Below are 25,664 nucleotides of genomic sequence, written 5' to 3'. Positions count from 1 at the left end.
AATAATTCTCCACACATTACTGTAGCACAATAATGATTAAATGAATTCTCTCTTTTAACTGTACAGTTGTTGTTGTTTTGTTATCTCAATGTAAGTATTTCCCACATTTTATACATTTTTTTCAACCTTTTTATACATTTTTAATCAACCTTTTAAACATGAATTTAATCAACATGAATTTTAGCTGTTAACCCATGAATTATGATGTTTTAACTTTTAGTTATAAATGAACTTATCCATCACTTTCATCATACAAGGTATCTCAATATAACTACACACACACTATCAAAATAAACATCATACCTTACTTCTTCTAAATTATCAGAGCAATAATATTCAGTTTTTAACTCTTAAGATAGTTAACAGAAACAGTGAGCAGCAGTGATAAGCCAAGTTCAAGCGTTTATGGAGCACAGACACGTTTTCTGCCACCTCACACATCAACTCACAGTGTGGCTAATACACTTAGCATGCGCTGGCGCTAATTAGCTTGGCAACTCACCAAGACGATAATGCCAAAAGTACTACTACTCCTGGCTCACGGACCCTCGCACACCTCTGACGTCTTCACAAGAGTATTTTATCTCATGGATATGTTAATAATCGCTGTTCTAACTCTCTATTTCTCATCCACTCCGACCGCTGCTGTTTTACCCGCACTGCAACTCACTGACTTCTGCGTAAAGAGAGGGTGGGACTTAACTCCCTCTAACCAATCATAAGTTTGCTCTACTTGATATGACAAATAAGGACTGTGTGTGGAAAATAAGTCATTGACAGATTGATTAACAAATGAAAATGAGATAAATAAGGAAACTATAGAAAAATAAAGATAGAATTGGACCCAATTCTCTACTGGCTTACAAGTACTTTAACACCTACACTGTTTGCCTGTTACAACTTGTCCTGGATTTAGTCCTGTTCGGGACATGTGTGCAGGCAGTCATCTCAGTCAATTGCGCCCCGCGCAGCGCAGATGTACATAAACGTACATAAATATATATTCACGTATATAAATATACATGGACGTACATAAATATACATAAATGTACATTTACGTACATAAATATACATAACTGTAGATAAATGTATGCATGCAGTGAAGAAAGAAAGCAAGAGGATAGAAAAGAAAAGAAAAGAAAAGAAAGAAAAAAAGAAGCAGCAATATATACAGGCTCTGAAGCAACCAGGCTGCCTGAGCCTCCCATACCAGCACGACAGACTAGGCCAGATCTATGCACTGGCAGGGCCCCCCGGTGTCATGCATCGCGAGCTTGAGCTCAGCTGTGCACCGCGAGCTCGAGCTAAGCGGTGGACCGCGAGCTCGAGCTCAGCCATGCATGACACCTGGCGGCTATCGAGGACTCCCCTCGGCTGCGGACCGAGGCGACGGCTGCCGCATGCTGCTTGCGGTGCATCAGAGCCTCCACGTCTCCTGTGAGGGAGTGTGGAATGGAGATTGATGGCAGGACGGGGTCCTATTTATAAACTCGGTTCCAAGCCTTGACGCTGTCATTGATGACGTCAAATAAGCACTGCTGTCAACTGATGACACATCAATATGGACATCCTCTGTGATGTCACATAGCCGTCACGACGAACATAAGATGAAATGAAAGAGTAAAATAAACATCTCAAACTCAAATTCATTGATAAATAGAATATTTCTCACAACAACAGGTGGAGTTAAGGGAAGCTTGATTGATGCCAATCACAACAGCTCCTCTCATAAGCAGCAGGCAGTTTAATGAGCCAAGAGCTCCGGAGAAAACTCTTCTTCCCAAGATAAAAAAATATATACACTTCCCTAAATATGACTATACAGCCCGAGCACACCGAATATTAACAGACAGCACCCACATTTATACAGTATGCCAAATATGCTTTGGAGGTAAGATTTGAATTTCGGTTGCAGGAGACACTGAAATTCCTGTCACCACGTGCAGTGTGCACATTGTTAGCAGACAATTAGCATATAATGTACAAAATATTACATGAAACCAGCAGGTTCTTGTAAATATTCCTTTTACACAAGTAATCAACTTTAAATCATTCCCAAATTGTGTCAGTAATGTTACTAGGCTGTATGATCTGTAAACGGTGTAACTTAGGAAAAAATTGTCATAGAGTTAATATTGGATCATGAGGATGTCTTGTCATACTATGGGAAAACTGATGTCCTCCTGAGTGATGTATATCTCAGCAAAGGAGCAATTATGTGTTCTGATGTAAATTGTGATGGACATTTCTCACCCCACCTTACTTCTTCCACCACCGTAAAAACTTGTGTTATAGTATACAACAAAATACTTATAACACAATATAGGCTAGTTTTAGTGTTATAGTGATGTGTGTCTGTGGTGCTGCATTGATTGGTGCCATTGATAGTAAGTGCTCCTCTTCTCCAGATGGAGGCAGTGTGGGCCAGACTAAGCAGCATTGCTTTCTGAGCTTTCTTTCTTCCTGGAACATGAAGCTGTCACAGCTGTTTGTTGTAAAGTGTGCAGAGTGTAAAAAGACTGGGTCCCGCTGTATCGCTCAGGCTGCACTACAGCGTCTATTCACAGGCGCCATCCAACTACTGAGCGGCACGGGGGCTTTGACCTGCTCCGTTTCCGACCTGGGCCGGTGCACCCCTCCTCAGACCACCTGGTGATCCCGAGCTCCCCCAGGAGCACCATATCCATACCCAACTTAGTGCCGACACCCGATCCACATAGTCCGCTGCAGTTCAGAGCTCCTGAGCTCAAGCCATCCTCCAGCCTCAGCCTCCTGGTAACTTGGATTACAGGCGCGCGCCACCGCACCCGGCCAGAGTCACCTGATTCATCCCAGTTTTGGGATTTAACAAAAGTCATGTCGCCAACAAGCACCTTCCAGCGCCATCTAGCTTCCAAAATGCCAACTACAGTGTTGAAGCTTCATCAAACAGGTCAACACTTTCCCAAAGATCACTCACTGATAATGTCTCATGTTTTCAATAAAGATACATAGTTGTATAACATATGGCCAATTGCTCTTTTAATCTATGCTCATTATCAATTTATTCATATCATCCTATATACATACAGACGCTTGACAAATTCAAGGAAAAGCTGCTCCAGGTCTGAATGCTTGACCTCTACAGTGAGGGGATCTGGTGGCTCTGTTATGCTGTGGGGGGCATTTTGCTGGCATGGTTTGGGTCCACTTGTCCACTCAGAGGGAAGAGTCACTGCAAATCAACACAAAGTTGTTCTGAGTCATCACCTTTATCCTATGATGAAACATTTCTATCCTGATGTGAGTGGTCTCTTTCAGGATGACAATGCCCCAATTTATATGTTCAAAAGGGTTCACTGAATGTTTTGATGAGTATGAAAATGATGTGAGTCATAGTCTATACTATGGCCCTCGCAGTGACCAGATCTCAAGCCAAATTCAACACCTATGAGAACTTTTGGACTGACGTGTTAGACAGCGCTCTCCACCACCATCAAAACAACAAATGAGGGAGTATCGTTTTGAAGAATGGTATAACTGACTTTTATAAAAAATAAACAAATAAATAAAAGTTGCGATTTTTTTCTTTTCATTTGAATGTATGTGATGTACATTGTTTGTATTGTATATTTTTTCGAATGGACTGAGTTTGACAAGGAAGTTGACATAACATAATATAAACCATCGATCAATCAATCAATCTTTATTTATATAGCGCCATATCACAACAGAAGTCATCTCAAGGCACTTTTCACATAGAGCAGGTCAAGACTGTACTCTTTAATTTACAGAGACCCAACAATTCCCCCATGAGCAAGCACTTGGCGACAGCGGTAAGGAAAAACTCCCCTTTAACGGGTAGAAACCTCAAGCAGACCCCGGCTCTTGGTGGGCGGCCATCTGCTTTGACCGGTTGGGTTGAGAGAGAGAAAGAGAGAGGGAAAGGGGGAGGGGGGACAGAAGAAAAACAATCACAACATCAACAACAACAACAAGCACAAGCAGCAACAGCCAGGGAAGGATGCCATCAGGACTGTGAAGGACCGCAAAGGTTCGGCCCGGGACTTAGGTGAGAAAGCACAAAAAAAAACTCCAGGGAAGAAGCAAAGTTAGTGACATGCATTGATGTTACATGAATGCATACAGATGGAGAGGAGGAGAGAGGAGCTCAGTGCATCATGGGAAGTCCCCCAGCAGTCTAGGCCTATAGCAGCATAACTAAGGGCTGATCCAAGGCGAGCCTGGTCGACCCTAACTATAAGCTTTATCAAAAAGGAAAGTTTTAAGCCTACTCTTAAACATAGAGAGGGTGTCTGCACCCCGGACCCAATCTGGAAGATGGTTCCATAGAAGAGGAGCCTTATAGCTGAAGGCTCTGCCTCCCATTCTACTTTTAAAGACTGTAGGGACCACCAGTAAGCCTGCATACTGGGAGCGCAGTGTTCTAGTGGGATAATACGGTATTATGAGCTCTTCAAGATATGATGGTGCCTGACCATTAAGGGCTTTGTAAGTTAGGAGAAGGATTTTAAATTCTATTCTAGATTTTACAGGAAGCCAATGTAGCGAAGCTAAAATGGGAGAAATGTGGTCTCTTTTTCTAGTTTTAGTCAATACACGTGCAGCTGCATTCTGGACCAGCTGAAGAGTCTTTAGAGACTTGTTAGGGCAGCCTGATAATAAGGAATTGCAATAATCCAGCCTAGAAGTAACAAATGCGTGAACTAGTTTTTCTGCATCTTTTAGGGATAGGATGTGCCTGATTTTTGTGATATTACGTAAGTGAAAAAAGGCAGTCCTTGAGATTTGATTTATGTGGGAGTTAAAGGACATATCCTGATCAAAGATAACTCCCAGATTCCTTACGGTGATGCTGGAGGCCAGGGTAATGCCATCCAGAGTAGCTTTATCATTAGATAATGTGTCTCTAAGGTGTTTAGGGCCAAGCACAATAACTTCAGTTTTATCTGAATTTAGTAGTAGAAAATTGCAGGTCATCCAGGTCTTTATGTCGTTAAGGCATGTTTGGAGTTTGTTTAACTGATTGGGTTCATCTTGCTTCACTGATAAATATAATTGGGTGTCATCTGCGTAACAATGAAAATTTATAGAGTGTTTCCTAATAATATTACCTAAAGGAAGCATATATAAGGTGAAAAGAATTGGTCCAAGTACAGAACCTTGTGGAACTCCGTGTCTAACTTTTGCCTTCACGGAGGATTCATCATTAACATGTACAAACTGAAATCGGTCTGATAAATAGGACTTAAACCAGCTTAATGCAGTTCCTTTAATGCCAATTAAATGTTCCAGTCTCTGCAAAAGGATTTGATGGTCAATTGTGTCGAATGCAGCACTAAGATCTAACAGGACAAGTATGGAGACAAATCCTTTGCCTGATGCAGTTAGGAGGTCATTTGTGACTTTCACCAGTGCTGTCTCTGTGCTATGATGCGCTCTAAATCCTGACTGAAAATCCTCAAATAAACTATTGTTATGTGGAAAGTCACATAACTGATTAGAGACTGCTTTCTCAAGGATCTTGGATAGAAATGGAAGGTTAGATATAGGTCTATAATTGGCTAAAATGCCTGAATCAAGAGTAGGCTTCTTAAGAAGAGGTTTAATTACAGCTACTTTAAAGGACTGTGGTACAAAGCCTGTTACTAAAGGCAGATTGATCATATCTAGTAAAGAAGTGCTCACTAAGGGTAAGGCTTCCTTAAGCAGCCTAGTTGGGATGATCTAAGAGACAGGTTGATGGTTTAGCTGAACAAATCATTGAAGTTAGTTCAGACAAGTCTACTGGAGAAAAACAGTCCAAATATATGTCAGGATTTACTGCCGTTACCAAGGTTCCTGTGTTTGGGGAGAGAACGGTGCCTGTTGAGGGCAGGAGGTGGTTAATTTTGTCTCTAATAGTTAGAATTTTATCATTAAAGAAGCTCATAAAGTCGTTACTACTGAGAGCTATAGGAACACATGGATCAGTAGAGTTATGACTCTTTGTCAGCCTGGCCAAAGTGTTGAAAAGGAACCTAGGGCAGTTTTTATTCTCTTCTATTAATGCTGAGTAATAGGCGGCTCTGGCATTACAGAGGGCCTTCCTATATGTTTTAAGACTATCTTGCCAGACTAAGCGAGATTCTTCTACTTTGGTGGAATGCCAAATCCTTTCCAATTTTCGCGATGTTTGCTTTAATTTGCGGATTTGGGAGTTATACCATGGAGCTAACCTCTTATGTTTTATTATCTTCTTTTTTAAGGGGGTGATGGAGTCGAGTGTTTGTCTTAGTGAGCCTGCAGCACTATCAATAAGATTATCAATTTGGGAGGGACTAAAGTTAACATAAGAGTCCTCTGTAGTATTGAGACATGGCAGTGAATTCAGTACTGACGGCATTGCTTCCTTAAATTTATCTACAACACTATCAGAGAGACATCTAGTGAGGACATTTTTGTCTAATGGTGTATAATCCAGTAATAGGAATTCAAAAGTTATTAAAAAATGATCTGATACAATAGGATTTTGTGGAAAAATTATTAAATGTTCAATTTCAATCCCATAAACCAGAACAAGGTCTAGGGTGTGGTTAAGACGGTGAGTGGGATTATTTACACACTGAGAGAAGCCAATTGAGTCTAATAATGAGATAAATGCAGTGCTGAGACTGTCACTATCAACGTCCACATGAATATTAAAATCACCTACTATAATTACTTTATCTGTACTAAGGACTAAATATGACAAAAACTCTGAGAATTCAGATAGGAATTCAGAGTACGGGCCAGGAGGACGGTACACTATAACAAATAGAACTGGCTGTAAAGTTTTCCAGGTTGGCTGAGAGAGACTAAGAACAAGGCTTTCGAATGAGTTATAATTAAATTTAGGTCTAGGGTTGATGATTAGGCTTGAGTTGAAAATGGCTGCAACTCCTCCTCCTCGGCCAGTGTCTCAAGGAATATGAGTATTAATATGACTGGGGGGAGTGGATTCATTAAGGCTGACATATTCTTCATGACACAGCCAGGTTTCAGTGAGACAAAATAAATCAATATGATGATCTGAAATTAAATCGTTTACTAAAACAGCTTTAGATGAAAGAGATCTAATGTTCAAGAGTCCACATTTAATTATCTTATTTTGTTGTACTATTACAGTAGTGGTTTTAATTTTTACTAGATTTTCATGAATGACTCTTCTTTTGTTTACTTTGGATTTAATTGATTTATGTGGTCGGGGGACAGACACAGTCTCTATGTGGTTTTGGGTGGGTAACTGCTCTAATAGAAGCGCAGAGAAGCGTGTAGGACTGCAGCTTTGCTTCCTGGTCTCAACTCTGGGTTGTCATGGTTTTGGTCTACTAATAAACTTGGCCATATTTCTAGATATGCGTTTTCAGCATATGGTTGTATGCTGTCTCTCCTAATCAGACCAGCTCTTCCCCAGAAATTCTGCCAATTATCTATGAAGCCCACATCGTTTGCTGGACACCACTTCGACAACCAGCGGTTGAATTGTGACATGCGGCTATACATGTCATCACTGGTCAGATTAGGGAGCGGTCCAGAGAAAATTACGAAGTCCGACATAGTTTTTGCAAATGTACACACCGACTCAACATTAATTTTGGTGATCTCCGATTGGCGTAATCGGGAGTCGTTGCCGCCGACATGGATGACAATAGTACCATATTTACGTTTATTCTTAGCCAGCAGTTTTAAATTTGACTCAATGTCGCCCGCTCTGGCCCCAGGAATACATTTAACTATGGCTGCTGGTGTCGCTAACTTCACGTTTCTGACTATGGAGCTGCCAATAATCAGAGTTTGTTTCTCAGCGGGTGTGTTGCTGAGTGGGGAGAACCTGTTAGAAACATGAACTGGTTGGTGGTGAACCGTGGGCTTCTGCTTAGGGCTATGCTTTCTTCGGACAGTCACCCAGCCGCCCTGGCTTCCCGGCTGCTCGGGAGCTACCGTGGGAGTGGGAGCTACGCTAGGTCGGCCCGCACCGGATACTAGGGGCTGGCTAAGTATATTAGCAGCTGATTGTTTTTCCATGGTGCGGAACCGCGTTTCCAATTCACTAAGCCTTGCCTCCAGTGCTGCAAATAAACTACACTTATTACACTTACCACTATCGCTAAAGGAGGCAGAGGAATAACTAAACATTTGACACACCGAGCAAGAGAGAGCAGGAGAACGAGAAGGAGAGAGAGAAGCCATCGCTAACTGCTTAGTTTAAGTTGGCTGCTAGTGCTAGCTGCAGTGCTAAAGTGACTAACAACTTGTGCGATTAGCGAGAAAAGCGCTGAGAGTGCTTGTGTAAAACTAGCGAAAGTTTAAATATACAGCAGATATTAATCCACAGTAATGTGATATATATAGGAAAATCAACTGAGATGAGAGCAGCAACAATGCTATCAGTAGACACAGTCGGCAACCGGAAATGGTACAATACGCTTACCGTAGCACGTCAGCACGTCACTTCGGGGAGAATATGCCGCTTCTTTTTGTTAAATTTTATTTCTTCACTGCATGCATACATTTATGTACGTTTATGTATATTTATATACATTAATGTGTGTTTATGTATATTTATATACGAGAATGTATATTTATGTACGTTTATGTATATTTATGTACGTTTATGTATGTTTGTGTACATTTGAGGCACTGCGCGGGGCGCACTTGACTGACATTTTCGCCACATCACTGGGTTCACATCACTGGTCTGTAACGTGTCAACAACACAGAGACTGCTATGAAGTACTTTTACATGTCCACTGTTTGCCTCTTACAACGTGTTCTGCTTTTAGTCCTGTTCAGGATATGCCCGTATGAGTCTTACATTATCCAGGTTTCTGATGGTCTGTGTCGGACTGACAACCTCTGTCATTTCTGCATTAAGGTGGCTTCTGTTCTCATCTGCATCAGTTATCCATGTCCTGACCACGTTTATATTATGTTATGTCAACTTTCTTGTCAAACTCAGTCCATTGGAAAAAATATACAATACAAACAATGTACATCACATACATTCAAATGAAAAGAAAAAAATCGCAACTTTTATTTATTTGTTTATTTTTTATAAAAGTCAGTTATACCATTCTTCAAAACAATACTCCCTCATTTGTTGTTTTGATGGTGGTGGAGAGCGCTGTCTAACACGTCAGTCCAAAAGTTCTCATAGGTGTTGAATTTGGCTTGAGATCTGGTCACTGCGAGGGCCATAGTATAGACTATGACTCACATCATTTTCATACTCATCAAAACATTCAGTGAACCCTTTTGAACATATAAATTGGGGCATTGTCATCCTGAAAGAGACCACTCACATCAGGATAGAAATGTTTCATCATAGGATAAAGGTGATGACTCAGAACAACTTTGTGTTGATTTGCAGTGACTCTTCCCTCTGAGTGGACAGGTGGACCCAAACCATGCCAGCAAAATGCCCCCCACAGCATAACAGAGCCACCAGATCCCCTCACTGTGGGGGTCAAGCATTCAGACCTGGAGCAGCTTTTCCTTGAATTTGTCAAGCGTCTGTATGTATATAGGATGATATGAATAAATTGATAATGGGCATAGATTAAAAGAGCAATTGGCCATATGTTATACAACTATGTATCTTTATTCAAAACATGAGACATTATCAGTGAGTGATCTTTGGGAAAGTGTTGACCTGTTTGATGAAGCTTCAACACTGTAGTTGGCATTTTGGAAGCTAGATGGCGCTGGAACGTGCTTGTTGGCGACATGACTTTTGTTAAATCCCAAAACTGGGATGAATCAGGTGTCTCTGGCCGGGTGCGGTGGCGCGCGCCTGTAATCCAAGTTACCAGGAGGCTGAGGCTGGAGGATGGCTTGAGCTCAGGAGCTCTGAACTGCAGCGGACTATGTGGATCGGGTGTCGGCACTAAGTTGGGTATGGATATGGTGCTCCTGGGGGAGCTCGGGACCACCAGGTCGTCTGAGGAGGGGTGCACCGGCCCAGGTGGGAAACGGAGCAGGTCAAAGCCCCCGTGCCGCTCAGTAGTTGGGTGGCGCCTGTGAATAGACGCCGTAGTGCAGCCTGAGCGATACAGCGGGACCCAGTCTTTTTGCACTCTGCACACTTTACAACAAACAGCTGTGACAGCTTCATGTTCCAGGAAGAAACCTCAGAAAGCAATGCTGCTTAGTCTGGCCCACACTGCCTCCATCTGGAGAAGAGGAGCACTTACTATCAATCGCACTAATCAATGCAGCACCACAGACAGACATCACTATAACACTAAAACTAGCCTATATTGTGTTATAACTATTTTGTTGTATACTATAAGACAAGTTTTTACGGTGGTGGAAGAAGTAAGCAAAGTATTATCTTCCGGCCTCATACACAGCTCCCACAATACCATCACACATAACACAGAGGGCTTTGGGGTGAGAAATGTCCATTACAATTGACATCAGAACACATAATTGCTCCTTTGCTGAGATATACATCACTCAGGAGGACATCAGTTTTCCCATAGTATGACAAGACATCCTCATGATCCAATATTAACTCTATGACAATTTTTTCCCCAAGTCACACCGTTTACAGATCATACAGCCTAGTAACATTACTGACACAATTTGGGAATGATTTAAAGTTGATTACTTGTGTAAAAGGAATATTTACAAGAACCTGCTGGTTTCATGTAATATTTTGTACATTATATGCTAATTGTCTGCTAACAATGTGCACACTGCACGTGGTGACAGGAATTTCAGTGTCTCCTGCGACCGAAATTCAAATCTTACCTCCAAAGCATATTTGGCATACTGTATAAATGTGGGAATATATATACACTTATATATATATATACACCTATATACACTTCCCATATTTAGGGAAGTGTATATTTTTTTATCTTGGGAAGAAGAGTTTTCTCCGGAGCTCTTGGCTCATTAAACTGCCTGCTGTTTATGAGAGGAGCTGTTGTGATTGGCATCAATCAAGCTTCCCTTAACTCCACCTGTTGTTGTGAGAAATATTCTATTTATCAATGAATTTGAGTTTGAGATGTTTATTTTACTCTTTCATTTCATCTTCTGTTCGTCGTGACGGCCATGTGACATCACAGAGGATGTCCATATTGATGTGTCATCAGTTGTCAGTTGACAGCAGTGCTTATTTGACGTCATCAATGACAGCGTCAAGGCTTGGAACCGAGTTTATAAATAGGACCCCGTCCTGCCATCAATCTCCATTCCACACTCCCTCACAGGAGACGTGGAGGCTCTGATGCACCGCAAGCAGCATGCGGCAGCCGTCGCCTTGGTCCGCAGCCGAGGGGAGTCCTCGATAGCCGCCAGGTGTCATGCATGGCTGAGCTCGAGCTTGCGGTCCACCGCTTAGCTCGAGCTCGCGGTGCACAGCTGAGCTCAAGCTCGCGATGCATGACACCGGGGGGCCCTGCCAGTGCATAGATCTGGCCTAGTCTGTCGTGCTGGTATGGGAGGCTCAGGCAGCCTGGTTGCTTCAGAGCCTGTATATATTGCTGCTTCTTTTTTTCTTTCTTTTCTTTTCTTTTCTATCCTCTTGCTTTCTTTCTTCACTGCATGCATACATTTATCTACATTTATGTATATTTATGTACGTGAACGTACATTTATGTATATTTATGTACGTCCATGTATATTTATATACGTGAATATATATTTATGTACGTTTATGTACATCTGCGCTGCGCGGGGCGCAATTGACTGAGATGACTGCCTGCAGACATGTCCCGAACAGGACTAAATCCAGGACAAGTTGTAACAGGCAAACAGTGTAGGTGTTAAAGTACTTGTAAGCCAGTAGAGAACTGGGTCCAATTCTATCTTTATTTTTCTATAGTTTCCTTATTTATCTCATTTTCATTTGTTAATCAATCTGTCAATGACTTATTTTCCACACACAGTCCTTATTTGTCATATCAAGTAGAGCAAACTTATGATTGGTTAGAGGGAGTTAAGTCCCACCCTCTCTTTACGCAGAAGTCAGTGAGTTGCAGTGCGGGTAAAACAGCAGCGGTCGGAGTGGATGAGAAATAGAGAGTTAGAACAGCGATTATTAACATATCCATGAGATAAAATACTCTTGTGAAGACGTCAGAGGTGTGCGAGGGTCCGTGAGCCAGGAGTAGTAGTACTTTTGGCATTATCGTCTTGGTGAGTTGCCGAGCTAATTAGCGCCAGCGCATGCTAAGTGTATTAGCCACAGTGTGAGTTGATGTGTGAGGTGGCAGAAAACGTGTCTGTGCTCCATAAACGCTTGAACTTGGCTTATCACTGCTGCTCACTGTTTCTGTTAACTATCTTAAGAGTTAAAAACTGAATATTATTGCTCTGATAATTTAGAAGAAGTAAGGTATGATGTTTATTTTGATACTGTGTGTGTAGTTATATTGAGATACCTTGTATGATGAAACTGATGGATAAGTTCATTTATAACTAAAAGTTAAAACATCATAATTCATGGGTTAACAGCTAAAATTCATGTTGATTAAATTCATGTTTAAAAGGTTGATTAAAAATGTATAAAAAGGTTGAAAAAAATGTATAAAATGTGGGAAATACTTACATTGAGATAAAAAAAACAACAACTGTACAGTTAAAAGAGAGAATTCATTTAATCATTATTGTGCTACAGTAATGTGTGGAGAATTATTATATTACTATGGCCATTAGAGAAAAGTAGTGACGTCATGAAAATAACAGTCCCGTCTTCATGCAGGCTGGGTTTTTTTGAGAACTAGAGAACTGGATCTGGATTCTCCCTGTGGATGGGAGATGGCGAGCCCCCAGTGAGATCTCTTCTTAACCTAAGGAGTGAGGAACCGAGACCTGAGAAGAGGACCTGGTATCTTTTTTTGCTTCCACTCAAGTATCAGTGTGGTAGGACCACCACACATCCGACTACTTGAATTTTTCCCCCTGACTTGACATAAAACATTGACTTGAGCACGCTGACTGATATGGCAAAGACATGAAAGGGACATTACACTCATGGACACTTTCAATTCAAGTTCTGCTGAAAGACTGTGAAATCTTGGGATATTGATGATAATTGCACTGCATTTTATGTTCATGTTTTATAACTTGGTACAGTAAACTTACCTGAAACGTTCCTGGTGGCTCCGTTTACCTGTTTTGTCTGCCATTCCCTTTTCAACCCTCCCATTACGAAGCTAGCCCCTGGTCCATATATTCTTTATTCTTTACCCTGTAGCACCTGTGAGGATCACAGAGGATGTCCATATTGATGTGTCATCAGTTCTCAGTTGACAGCAGTGGTCATTTGACGTCATCCATAACGCCATCAAGGCTCAGACCTTAGGTTGTGAACAGGAACTCCTCCAGTCATCTGGCTGCTAACGAGGAGTCTCCTCCATGCTTCTCGTTACCTCCAGGTGAAGCCGCTGAGTTTAATCTGTCAGTGACACCTGGGGGCCCTACCAGCGCGCAAGACCTGGCCAACTCTGTTTAATCACTGCTGGTACGGGAGGCTCTGGCTCCATGGGAGTTTCAGAGCCTGAATATTTGCTATTTCCTTCTTTCATCCGCTTCTTTTTTCCTCCACAGGTTGTCCAGTTGTCCAGTTGTCCAGTTGCGGTTCAGGCGCGCCCGGCGAGATTTCCATGAATCCACTAAAGTGCACTGGGCACGTCCCGACGCACTGTGCAGGGCGCACTTTTTTTTTAAAAATGTATTTATTTTTTTTTATTGGTGATATTGTTGACAAGACATAGTGGGAAGGAAAAGTAAATAAATAAAAGACAAATCAAGCAAATAGACAAACAAACAAAAATAATGACAAACAACAGCAATGACAACATCATATTACAATGAAAAACATAGTAAAATGTAGAAAGCAACTAAGCAATATGGGTTGATTGTGGGAAAGGGGAAGGGGGGGTGAGTGAATGAAAGTGAGAGAAGAAGAGAGAGAGGAGGGGGAGAAAGAAAAAGTGAGAGCGTCAATAATTATTATAATAATAACGATAATAATACAGCAATATAATGTAATAATGATAATAGTCTTGTTTGATAGTGTACTGTGACGGCGGTAGCGGCAGAGGCAGCCACAATAACAGTGAAAAGGGTTAAATAATTAGCTATTTATATTAATTTATATCAATTTATTTCTATTTGAGTGTATATTAATTAAATTAATTTAATATGGCTATGGGGGGTGGAGCCAAACATGCAGAGCCCAAGGAGGGGAGGCCACCATCACCCTCCCACACGACAGCCAGCCCCCCCAGCAACACAGCCACAGCCCAGGGACCAGACCAGCTGAGACCAGCTAAGGGGTATTCCTCTTGTAGTATTTGTTTGTTTTGCTTCTTTCCCCTTTTCCCCTTCTCTGTCTCTTGTTGTTTGTTTGTTTGCCGTTCTGTTTTGGAGATGGTCCAAACCTAGTCCAGCTGGACCACTCTCAGACCCTTTGGGAGAGAGTTTGTCCAGTGGAAGGTGACCATAGATTTTTTTTTTTGCTATAAGAGAGGTAGGGGTAGAGGTCCCACAGCCAGTCACCTCCCGCCGTTCTCGCCAAGGACCGCGGCCATACCACCGGAGGCGAAGGAGTCGGGAGAGGTAGGCGCCCCCCCCCCGCCCTACGCCCCGCATGGCTCCACCCCCCACCGCCCTGCAAATAAGACTTTACCCGGACTTACGACTGCCTCTACCTCCACCGCCACCACACTCAAGGACTAGAACAACAGCAGTAATAATAATAATAATGATTATAAAATAATAATGAATATGATAATAATGATAACATCAACAGCAACAACCATAATAATAATAGTGTAGTTGATCATATCTGGAATAACAATAGTAGTGATAATAATAATTGTATAATTCATAGTATGTGGCATAAATGACTATATTAGTGATAGCAATATAGAGATAGAGCCAGGTCCTTTTCCCATTTTGAGGTTGGGAGTGTTATGGAGGTGTCTGTCAATGAAAGAAGTTTGTAAATTTTTGAAATTATTCTTTTGGGGTTTGTAATTTTGAGGATGTCTTCGCTTAATTTGGAAGGTTGTAATGTGTTATCGGTTATGTTGATTTTGGATTTAATAATAGATTTTAGTTGTTGATATTGGAGGAATTGGTCTCTCCCAACCCCATACCTCTGGATAAGTGTATTGAATGATATGAACTGGTTATTTTCAAATAAGTGGTGGAGGTGAGTGATTCCTTTTTGGTGCCATGATGGAAAGTGAACAGAAGTGTTGTACAGTTGGAAATCCGGATTGTACCAAATCGGGGTGAACCTACATGGTGCCAGTGATGATTTGGTGATTTTGTGGGCTTTCCACCAGGCTGTCAGAGTTGAGGAGATTGTGATGTTCTTGTAGTAGTCTTGTTTCTTGATTGATTGTGGTAGGAATGGGATGTCTGTGAGTGAGGTGGTTTTACATTGATTTTGTTCTATCTGTAACCATGGTGTACTGTAATTATCTTTATGGATCCATTTGAATAAATATTGTAGTCGATTTGATAAGAAGTAATGAAGGAAGTTTGGTGCTTCTAGGCCGCCCTGTGATTTTGTGCTCTGTAAGGTTGAAAGTGAGATTCTTGGTTCCAGTAGAATTGAGTTGTTAAAGAATTTAAAGTTTGAAACCAGTTGTCAGTGGGGGTAATGGGAAGTAATGAAAATAGGTAGTTGATTTGTGGAAGGGTTTTCATTTTAACTGTTGCAATGCGTCCAATAAGAGTAAGTGGTAACTTGGTCCAGCGTTTAAAATCATCTTCTATGTTTTTCAGCAGAGGGGTGTAGTTGAGGTTAAACAACTCTGACAGCCTGGAGGAAATATTAATGCCTAAGTATTTGATATTACCAGTGTGGAGTGGGAGAGAGGGATCTTGGGCTGCAGAATCCCAGGCATTTGCGGTCAAAGGTAGAATAGTGGATTTGTTCCAGTTTATTTTATAGTGTGAGATTGAGGAGAAGTTGTTGATTATTTTGAATGTTTCTTGTAATGATGTGAAAGGATCTTGTAGGTGTAGTAATAAATCATCTGCATATAAGCTAAGCTTATGTTCTGAATTAGTATATTGTATTCCTTTGATTTTATTGTTTTGTCGTATGGCTGTGGCGAGTGGTTCAATGAAAACTGCAAATAGAGATGGAGAGAGTGGACATCCTTGTCTGGTTCCCTGGTGGAGTGTGAAGCTTGGTGAAGTGATCCCGTTTGTGGTAACTGTGGCCCTTGGTGAAGCATATAGTCTTTTAATCCAGTGGATGAATGACTCTCCGAAGCCAAACCTGTGGAGGGTGGAAAATAGAAAAGTCCAGTTTACTCTGTCGAATGCTTTTTCTGCGTCCAGTGATACAATTACGGTTTTGTTGTGTTTTTGCTGTGATGTATTGATCAAATTAAAAAGTCGACGGATATTGTCTGAAGCGTGTCTGTTCTTGATGAAGCCTGGTTGGTCGGGATGGATTATAAGTGGAATGACCGTTTCTATTCTGGTTGCCAATGTTTTTGTAATGATTTTGAGGTCTGTGTTAATTAGTGATAGGGGGCGATAACTGGAGGGGTGGGTTGGGTCCTTATTGGGTTTTAAGAGTAATGTCATTACGGCGGTGTTCATGTGGGTGGGTATAATGGAGGTAGTTTTAATTTCTGTAGTTACTCTGAAGAATAGTGGTGATAATATATTCCAGAAATGTTTGTAGAATTCTGCAGGAAAACCGTCTGGTCCAGGTGATTTATTGTTTGGCATTTTGAGTAGAGCTTTATGTAATTCTTCGAGGCTGAGTGGTGAATCTAAAAGGTGGGCTAAATCTGATGGTACGGTTGGTAGGTCCAGATTACTTAAAAAAGTGTCTATTTCTGATTGACTGGGTTTGTGATTTGAGGAGTAGAGGTTGCTATAAAATTTATGAAATATGTCATTGATTTCTTGTGGATTATGTGTGACTGTATCTGTGGAATTGAGTATGGATGGGATTATTGCTTTTTCTTTTTTGAGTTGTAATAGATTAGCCAAATATTTACTTGATTCATTATTGTACTGAAAGTTTTCATATTTGAGCTGTTGGATAATGAATTGTGTTTTCTTGTATATGATGCTTTCCAATTGGGTTTTAAGTTGAGCTAATTCATTTTGTTTTTGTTCACAGGGATTGCTGGTTAGTTGGTGTGTTAGGTGTTTGATTTTTGTCTAGTTTAAGCTAGTTTCTTGTTCCTGTTGCTGTCGTTTCTTATGTGATGAATATGAAATGATTATTCCTCTGATGACTGTTTTTCCTGTTTCCCATAAGAGTGATGCTGAGATCTCTGGAGAGTCATTCATCTCCAGAAAGGATGCCCACTCTTTCTGAATTAATGTGATGAAATCTGGATCCTCCAAGAGTGATGTATTGAAACGCCATCTTGTGGGAGACTTGATATGTGTTTGAGTTTTTATTGATAAGGAAACTGGAGCGTGATCACTGATTATGATTGGATGGATTTTGTTTCCTTGGATGTGCTGGGAGAGTGAATTACTTACAAGAAAGAAGTCAATTCTGGAGGAAGACTGATGGAGAGAGGAAAAATATGAATATTGTCTGGATGATGGGTTTTTCATTCTCCAACTATCGCCAAGTCCAAGTTCCTTCATGTATTGTTTAATAACTTCAGTTGAGTGCCAGGTTCTTGTGTTACCGGGTGTGCTAGAGCGGTCGGTTGTAGGATTGATAACAGTGTTGAAATCTCCGGCTATTATGATGTTTGCTGAGTTGTATAGTGAGGAGAAAAAATTATGGAAAAAGGATGGGTCATCATTGTTAGGGCCGTAAATGTTTGCGAATGTGTATGTTGTCTGATTAACAGATGCATTAACAATGATGAATCTTCCTTGTGGGTCAGTGATGGATGAGTTATGGATGAATGGGATGTTTTTATTGACTAAGATCGAAACTCCTCTTTGTTTTGTGTTGAGTGTGGATGAGAATATTTTATCATATTGTTTGAGTCTAATATATTGTAATTCAGAGTTTGTAAGGTGGGTTTCTTGCATAAAGCATATATCAGCCTTTAATTTTATGAGATGATTGATGATTTTGATTCTTTTAGTCCGTGTACGAAAGCCACGTACATTCCACGTTACCAGGTTGAGTGTCTGCATTGTTATGTGTTTGGTTTATCTTGTTTTGAGTGAAGCATAAAGAAGAAGCCAGTGAAAGGGGGGAGGAGGACGGTGGGGGGAGTCGAGTTTCGAGCTGGTTGCTATAACTGCTTTAGACTGTCTAGACATAACGGTGAATGGTGACAATAACATAACATGAGAACACACATGCAGGGCGCACTTGATTGAGATTTTCGCCACATCACTCTTTAACTTGTCAATGGCACACCACCTGTTATTGAGTATGTAACCCACTAGGTGCTACAGGGTAAAGAATAAAGAATATATGGACCAGGGGCTAGGTTTGTAATGGGAGGGTTGAAAAGGGAATGGCAGACAAAACAGGTAAATGGAGCCACCAGGAACGTTTCAGGTAAGTTTACTGTACCAAGTTATAAAACATGAACATAAAATGCAGTGCAATTATCATCAATATCCCAAGATTTCACAGTCTTTCAGCAGAACTTGAATTGAAAGTGTCCATGAGTGCAATGTCCCTTTAATGTCTTTGCCATATCAGTCAGCGCGCTCAAGTCAATGTTTTATGTCAAGTCAGGGGGAAAAATTCAAGTAGTCGGATGTGTGGTGGTCCTACCACACTGATACTTGAGTGGAAGCAAAAAAAGATACCAGGTCCTCTTCTCAGGTCTCGGTTCCTCACTCCTTAGGTTAAGAAGAGATCTCACTGGGGGCTCGCCATCTCCCATCCACAGGGAGAATCCAGATCCAGTTCTCTAGTTCTCAAAGAAACCCAGCCTGCATGAAGACAGGACTGTTATTTTCATGACGTCACTACTTTTCTCTAATGGCCATAGTAATATAATAATTCTCCACACATTACTGTATCACAATAATGATTAAATGAATTCTCTCTTTTAACTGTACAGTTGTTGTTGTTTTGTTATCTCAATGTTAGTATTTCCCACATTTTATACATTTTTAATCAACCTTTTAAACATGAATTTAATCAACATGAATTTTAGCTGTTAACCCATGAATTATGATGTTTTAACTTTTAGTTATAAATGAACTTATCCATCAGTTTCATCATACAAGGTATCTCAATATAACTACACACACACTATCAAAATAAACATCATACCTTACTTCTTCTAAATTACCAGAGCAATAATATTCAGTTTTTAACTCTTAAGATAGTTAACAGAAACAGTGAGCAGCAGTGATAAGCCAAGTTCAAGCGTTTATGGAGCACAGACACGTTTTCTGCCACCTCACACATCAACTCACACTGTGGCTAATACACTTAGCATGCGCTGGCGCTAATTAGCTCGGCAACTCACCAAGACGATAATGCCAAAAGTACTACTACTCCTGGCTCACGGACCGTCGCACACCTCTGACGTCTTCAGATGACTATTTTATCTCATGGATATGTTAATAATCGCTGTTCTAACTCTCTATTTCTCATCTACTCCGACCGCTGCTGTTTTACCCGCACTGCAACTCACTGACTTCTGCGTAAAGAGAGGGTGGGACTTAACTCCCTCTAACCAATCATAAGTTTGCTCTACTTGATATGACAAATAAGGACTGTGTGTGGAAAATAAGTCATTGACAGATTGATTAACAAATGAAAATGAGATAAATAAGGAAACTATAGAAAAATAAAGATAGAATTGGACCCAATTCTCTACTGGCTTACAAGTACTTTAACACGTACACTGTTTGCCTGTTACAACTTGTCCTGGATTTAGTCCTGTTCGGGACATGTGTGCAGGCAGTCATCTCAGTCAATTGCGCCCCGCGCAGCGCAGATGTACATAAACGTACATAAATATATATTCACGTATATAAATATACATAAAAGTACATAAATATACATAAATGTACATTCACGTACATAAATATACATAAATGTAGATAAATGTATGAAGAAAGAAAGCAAGAGGATAGAAAAGAAAAGAAAAGAAAAGAAAAGAAAAGAAAAGAAAAGAAAAGAAAAGAAAAGAAAGAAAAAAAGAAGCAGCAATATATACAGGCTCTGAAGCAACCAGGCTGCCTGAGCCTCCCATACCAGCACGACAGACTAGGCCAGATCTATGCACTGGCAGGGCCCCCCGGTGTCATGCATCGCGAGCTTGAGCTCAGCTGTGCACCGCGAGCTCGAGCTAAGCGGTGGACCGCGAGCTCGAGCTCAGCCATGCATGACACCTGGCGGCTATCGAGGACTCCCCTCGGCAGGACGGGGTCCTATTTATAAACTCGGTTCCAAGCCTTGACGCTGTCATTGATGACGTCAAATAAGCACTGCTGTCAACTGACAACTGATGACACATCAATATGGACATCCTCTGTGATGTCACACAGCCGTCACGACGAACATAAGATGAAATGAAAGAGTAAAATAAACATCTCAAACTCAAATTCATTGATAAATAGAATATTTCTCACAACAACAGGTGGAGTTAAGGGAAGCTTGATTGATGCCAATCACAACAGCTCCTCTCATAAGCAGCAGGCAGTTTAATGAGCCAAGAGCTCCGGAGAAAACTCTTCTTCCCAAGATAAAAAAATATATACACTTCCCTAAATATGACTATACAGCCCGAGCACACCGAATATTAGGCTAGGCTAGGCTAGTTTTAGTGTTATAGTGATGTGTGTCTGTGGTGCTGCATTGATTGGTGCGATTGATAGTAAGTGCTCCTCTTCTCCAGGTGGAGGCAGTGTGGGCCAGACTAAGCAGCATTGCTTTCGGAGGTTTCTTCCTGGAACATGAAGCTGTCACAGCTGTTTGTTGTAAAGTGTGCAGAGTGTAAAAAGACTGGGTCCCGCTGTATCGCTCAGGCTGCACTACAGCGTCCATTCACAGGCGCCATCCAACTACTGAGCGGCACGGGGGCTTTGACCTGCTCCGTTTCCCACCTGGGCCGGTGCACCCCTCCTCAGACCACCTGGTGGTCCCGAGCTCCCCCAGGAGCACCATATCCATACCCAACTTAGTGCCGACACCCGATCCACATAGTCCGCTGCAGTTCAGAGCTCCTGAGCTCAAGCCATCCTCCAGCCTCAGCCTCCCGGTAACTTGGATTACAGGCGCGCGCCACCGCACCCGGCCAGAGACACCTGATTCATCCCAGTTTTGGGATTTAACAAAAGTCATGTCGCCAACAAGCACCTTCCAGCGCCATCTAGCTTCCAAAATGCCAACTACAGTGTTGAAGGTTCATCAAACAGGTCAACACTTTCCCAAAGATCACTCACTGATAATGTCACATGTTTTCAATAAAGATACATAGTTGTATAACATATGGCCAATTGCTCTTTTAATCTATGCTCATTATCAATTTATTCATGTCATCCTATATACATACAGACGCTTGACAAATTCAAGGAAAAGCTGCTCCAGGTCTGAATGCTTGACCCCTACAGTGAGGGGATCTGGTGGCTCTGTTATGCTGTGGGGGGCATTTTGCTGGCATGGTTTGGGTCCACTTGTCCACTCAGAGGGAAGAGTCACTGCAAATCAACACAAAGTTGTTCTGAGTCATCACCTTTATCCTATGATGAAACATTTCGTAATGGGAGGGTTGAAAAGGGAATGGCAGACAAAACAGGTAAATGGAGCCACCAGGAACGTTTCAGGTAAGTTTACTGTACCAAGTTATAAAACATGAACATAAAATGCAGTGCAATTATCATCAATATCTCAAGATTTCACAGTCTTTCAGCACAACTTAGAGTGTAATGTCCCTTTAATGTCTTTGCCATATCAGTCAGCGCGCTCAAGTCAATGTTTTATGTCAAGTCAGGGGGAAAAATTCAAGTAGTCGGATGTGTAGTGGTCCTACCACACTGATACTTGAGTGGAAGCAAAAAAAGATACCAGGTCCTCTTCTCAGGTCTCGGTTCCTCACTCCTTAGGTTAAGAAGAGACCTCACTGGGGGCTCGCCATCTCCCATCCACAGGGAGAATCCAGATCCAGTCCTCTTGTTCTAAAAAAAACCCAGCCTGCATGAAGACAGGACTGTTATTTTCATGACGTCACTACTTTTCTCTAATGGCCATAGTAATATAATAATTCTCCACACATTACTGTAGCACAATAATGATTAAATGAATTCTCTTTTAACTGTACAGTTGTTGTTGTTGTTTTTTTATCTAAATGTAAGTATTTCCCACATTTTATACATTTTTAATCAACCTTTTAAACATGAATTTAATCAACATGAATTTTAGCTGTTAACCCATGAATTATGATGTTTTAACTTTTAGTTATAAATGAACTTATCCATCAGTTTCATCATACAAGGTATCTCAATATAACTACACACACAGTATCAAAATAAACATCATACCCAGTGGCGGATCTACCGGGGTGGCATGGGGTGGCAGCTGCCACCCTAAAATAATGCCTTGCCTCCCCTGCTGCCACCCCACTTGGCAGCAACGAATTCAAAGAAAAGTTATGGCCAACTTGACTTTTACGAGCGCGAATCTCTGATGTCCTACTGCACCGAATGCAGCACGAGAGCGTCAGAGCGGCACTACTGGACCTTTTCTTTGTTTATTTTATTTTTAAACTGTGTGGCGCGAAGCAGAGGAGCAAGGAGAGAAGACACGGGAGTAAAGAGGTAAATACCGATTAATTATCGAATGATGAAAGTACAGTCCTAGTTTAACGTTAGTTGTAAGTTAGTTAGTTAGTGTAATTTGTACAGTTGCTATGTTGCTTTTAAGATGAAAAAATCTAGTTGAAGAAGGTTATTTTGTACATGTAACCGTTACATTAATATTGGCTATCGTCTAATTTAAGCTAACATTGATTAACGTTAAACGTCTGTGAATCCAGCAGAAATGAAGAGGAAAGGTAACATACACAGTTTTTTCGGACCGAAGAGAAAAGCCAAAGAGATTGAAAATGAACAATTGAGCAAGGTAGACGGAGGACATGAGGTGAAAGGAGAGAGAAAAGATGAGGAAGGAGAGAGAGGAGAGGACGAGGTGGAGAGAGAGGGAAAGGAGATGGAAGGAAAGAAAGAAGACAGAGACGAGTTGAAAGGAGAGAGAGAAGGGCAACAGAAACGCGACAGAGTTCAAGGCCAAGGTGACCAGGGACAGGAGGAGGTGACAGAACACAGCGGAGATTATATGGAGGGAGTGCACCACCAAGATGAGGACGGAGAAAATAAGAGAGAAGATGAAGTACAGGGCTCAGAAAGAGAAAGGGAAAGGAGTGAACCATCACCAGCTATCTCCAGTCGAGCTGGTCCACATGGTATGAAATAAGATAATGCATAAGATAAGTTACAGCAGCAAGTGGACAGTAAATAGAGTAAAAAAAACTCAGTAATAGAAAATACTGTATTAAAATAATAACCATGACACAATTTACATTATTTACAAGAGAAAATGTTGGTATTGATTAGTAATATACCACAAGTTAAACTCCATAACTAAGTATTAGCTATTATATGCTAATTAATGCCTTATAAAATTTTGCTACAAGAGACATTGCTTAGACTTCTTCAAATAAATATAAATATTCTTGTTAGTCTAAATATGAATAATTGGGGAACTTGTAAATGTGAAAGTGTAATTAGATGGGGACAGAATTTTAATATTTTGTTTGAAATGTATTTTAGATTGCCAAAATTAAACACATGAATCAAAAAATACTCTAAATGTTACTGTGTGTTTACACAATCTGAAAGTTATAACTAATCAATGACAGTTCCACATTTATTTTGTATTTTCTAGTTCTTATATTTTAAGACTAGTTCATATGTAGTGCAGTTTTAATCTTTTCTCCCCTCCATCTTCTAGACATATCTAAGTCCAGGTGTGAGGTGCCTATGCAACCACAGCGAGGCAGCTTCCCCAAGACCCTCCAAGGAGGAGCCAGAAGAAGCTTTCAAAGTGACTGGTACAAAACTTACCCCTGGCTAGAATATTCGCAATCAAACAATTCAGCTTACTGCTTTGCATGTAGGCATTTTTCCCTACCTGATGCTCCAAGGACAGTTTTCACCTCATTTGAAGGCTACTGCAACTGGAAAAAGGCAACCATGAAAGACAGTGGTTTCCATTCTCATGCCAGATCTGAAGGTCACATAAATGCCATGTTTGCTTGGAGAGAGAACAAAAAAAATTTGGATAAAAATAGCTCAATGTTTGGGTTAATGGATGAGCAAAACAAAAAGCAAGTTGCTGAAAATCAGTACTATGTCAAAACACTTGCTGAAATCTTGATTCTGACAGCAACTGAAAACATAGCTCAGCGGGGTCACAGGGAGTCTGTTGACTCAGAAAAAAGAGGTGTTTTTCTGTCTATGTTAGACTTGGTGGGTAACCATAACCCCATTATTAAAAAAAGACTTGAACAACAAGCTAAGAATGCAAAATACACCAGTAAAACAATACAGAACGAAATACTGGAATGCTTGGCTTCTATGGTTAAAGAAGAAATCATCCAGGAAGTTAAAATGAGCAAGCAGTTTTCGGTTATTGTTGATGAAACTAAAGATGCTCAGAAAAAAGAGCAAATGTCATTTGTTCTGCGATATTTTTACAATGGTGTGGTTCATGAGAGCTTTCTGGAATTTGAAGTGGCAGAACACCTGCATGCTGCTGCCTTAAGTGAAAAAATTATATGCTTTCTTGAAAAGCATGGGCTAGAGTACAAGAATAACCTTGTAGGGCAGGGCTACGATGGTGCGGCAGTAATGCGTGGGACACATGCAGGTGTCCAGGCAAAAATAAAAGAAGTGGCCAAACATGCCTTCTACATTCACTGCAGTGCACACTGCTTGAACCTAGTCATAGTTGACGCTGTAAAAAGTGTGGCAGATGCAGGAAACTTCTTTTCATTATTAGAGCAAATGTATGTGTTTATGTCTGGGTCTTATGTGCATAACAAATGGCTGGAAGTGCAACGAGAGATGTTTGATGGCCCACCAAGAGAACTCCAACAGCTGAGTGATACACGCTGGGCCTGTAGACACATAGCATGTCGCAATGTTATGGACAGGTTGCCAGCAATAGTACAAGTGCTTGAAGAGATTGCATCTGAGAACCATCCACAAAGAGCTGTTGAAGCAAGAGGGATATTGGCCCAGATTGATCTGAATTTTGCTGGCTCTCTTGTTCTGTTCAGAAAGGTCCTGAGTGACTCCAAATTTTTATCAGACATGCTCCAGTCTAAAACAGTAGACTATGCTAAGGCTGTTGAACTTATTGAAGCACTCAAAGAGACACTGGTCCAGTACCGTAGTGAAGCCTCTTTTGATGAAATGTGGAGTGAAACACTTGATTTATGTCAACGAAGTAACATTGATACGACTCAGCGAAAATCAAAGAGGCCAAGACAGACAACAAAGGTGCTTCAAGATACTGTCATCCACTCCACCTTGGGACAGCATGTAGTTCCAGATAGCAAACACACTTTTTGTGTCTCTGTGTACTATCCAGTTCTGGATAACATGATTGGAGAAATAGGAAGACGATTTTCCAACACAAATTGTGATATTATGCAGGGTGTTCAGGCACTAAATCCATCAAGTCCAACTTTTCT

The 25,664-nt window shown here is 41.0% G+C and overlaps 2 protein-coding genes across 2 annotated transcripts; one reads left to right on the top strand and one right to left on the bottom strand.

Moving 5' to 3' along the window:
- Positions 1-1,304: 1,304 nt before the first annotated feature.
- Positions 1,305-11,443, bottom strand: LOC122981966. Its single transcript, XM_044350860.1, has 6 exons — positions 11,242-11,443; positions 9,831-10,063; positions 7,377-8,193; positions 5,650-5,693; positions 2,621-2,693; positions 1,305-1,435 (listed from the first exon to the last, which is right to left on the bottom strand). Exons 1-6 carry the CDS (start codon positions 11,441-11,443, stop codon positions 1,305-1,307), a joined length of 1,500 nt encoding a protein of 499 aa, XP_044206795.1.
- An 11,006-nt stretch (positions 11,444-22,449) lies between these two features.
- Positions 22,450-25,262, top strand: LOC122981965 (zinc finger MYM-type protein 1-like). Its single transcript, XM_044350859.1, has 4 exons — positions 22,450-22,725; positions 22,944-23,369; positions 23,918-24,924; positions 25,248-25,262. The coding sequence occupies exons 2-4, from the start codon at positions 22,949-22,951 to the stop codon at positions 25,260-25,262; spliced, it is 1,443 nt and encodes a 480-aa protein (XP_044206794.1). The 5' UTR covers positions 22,450-22,725; positions 22,944-22,948.
- The last annotated feature ends 402 nt before the right edge of the window (positions 25,263-25,664 follow it).

The sequence above is a fragment of the Thunnus albacares genome, chromosome 5 (genome assembly GCF_914725855.1).
Source record: "Thunnus albacares chromosome 5, fThuAlb1.1, whole genome shotgun sequence".
Taxonomy (NCBI): Eukaryota; Metazoa; Chordata; class Actinopteri; order Scombriformes; family Scombridae; genus Thunnus; species Thunnus albacares.
Note: the sequence above shows the minus strand (reverse complement) of the source record. Positions and strands in the feature narration are given on the sequence as shown.

Bases quoted from the DNA above. Each gene is read 5' to 3' on its own strand.
- LOC122981966 (XM_044350860.1), bottom strand. From the start codon at position 11,443: ATGCACTGGCAGGGCCCCCCGGTGTCATGCATCGCGAGCTTGAGCTCA. The intron at 5,694-7,376 runs ATCTAGAAATAT...AGGAAGCCTTAC, and splicing joins ACCATATGCTGAAAACGCAT to CCTTAGTGAGCACTTCTTTA. The intron at 1,436-2,620 runs GTCGGAAACGGA...ACTCCCTCACAG, and splicing joins GGAGGGGTGCACCGGCCCAG to GAGACGTGGAGGCTCTGATG.
- LOC122981965 (XM_044350859.1), top strand. From the start codon at position 22,949: ATGAAGAGGAAAGGTAACATACACAGTTTTTTCGGACCGAAGAGAAAA. The intron at 23,370-23,917 runs GTATGAAATAAG...TCCATCTTCTAG, and splicing joins CAGTCGAGCTGGTCCACATG to ACATATCTAAGTCCAGGTGT.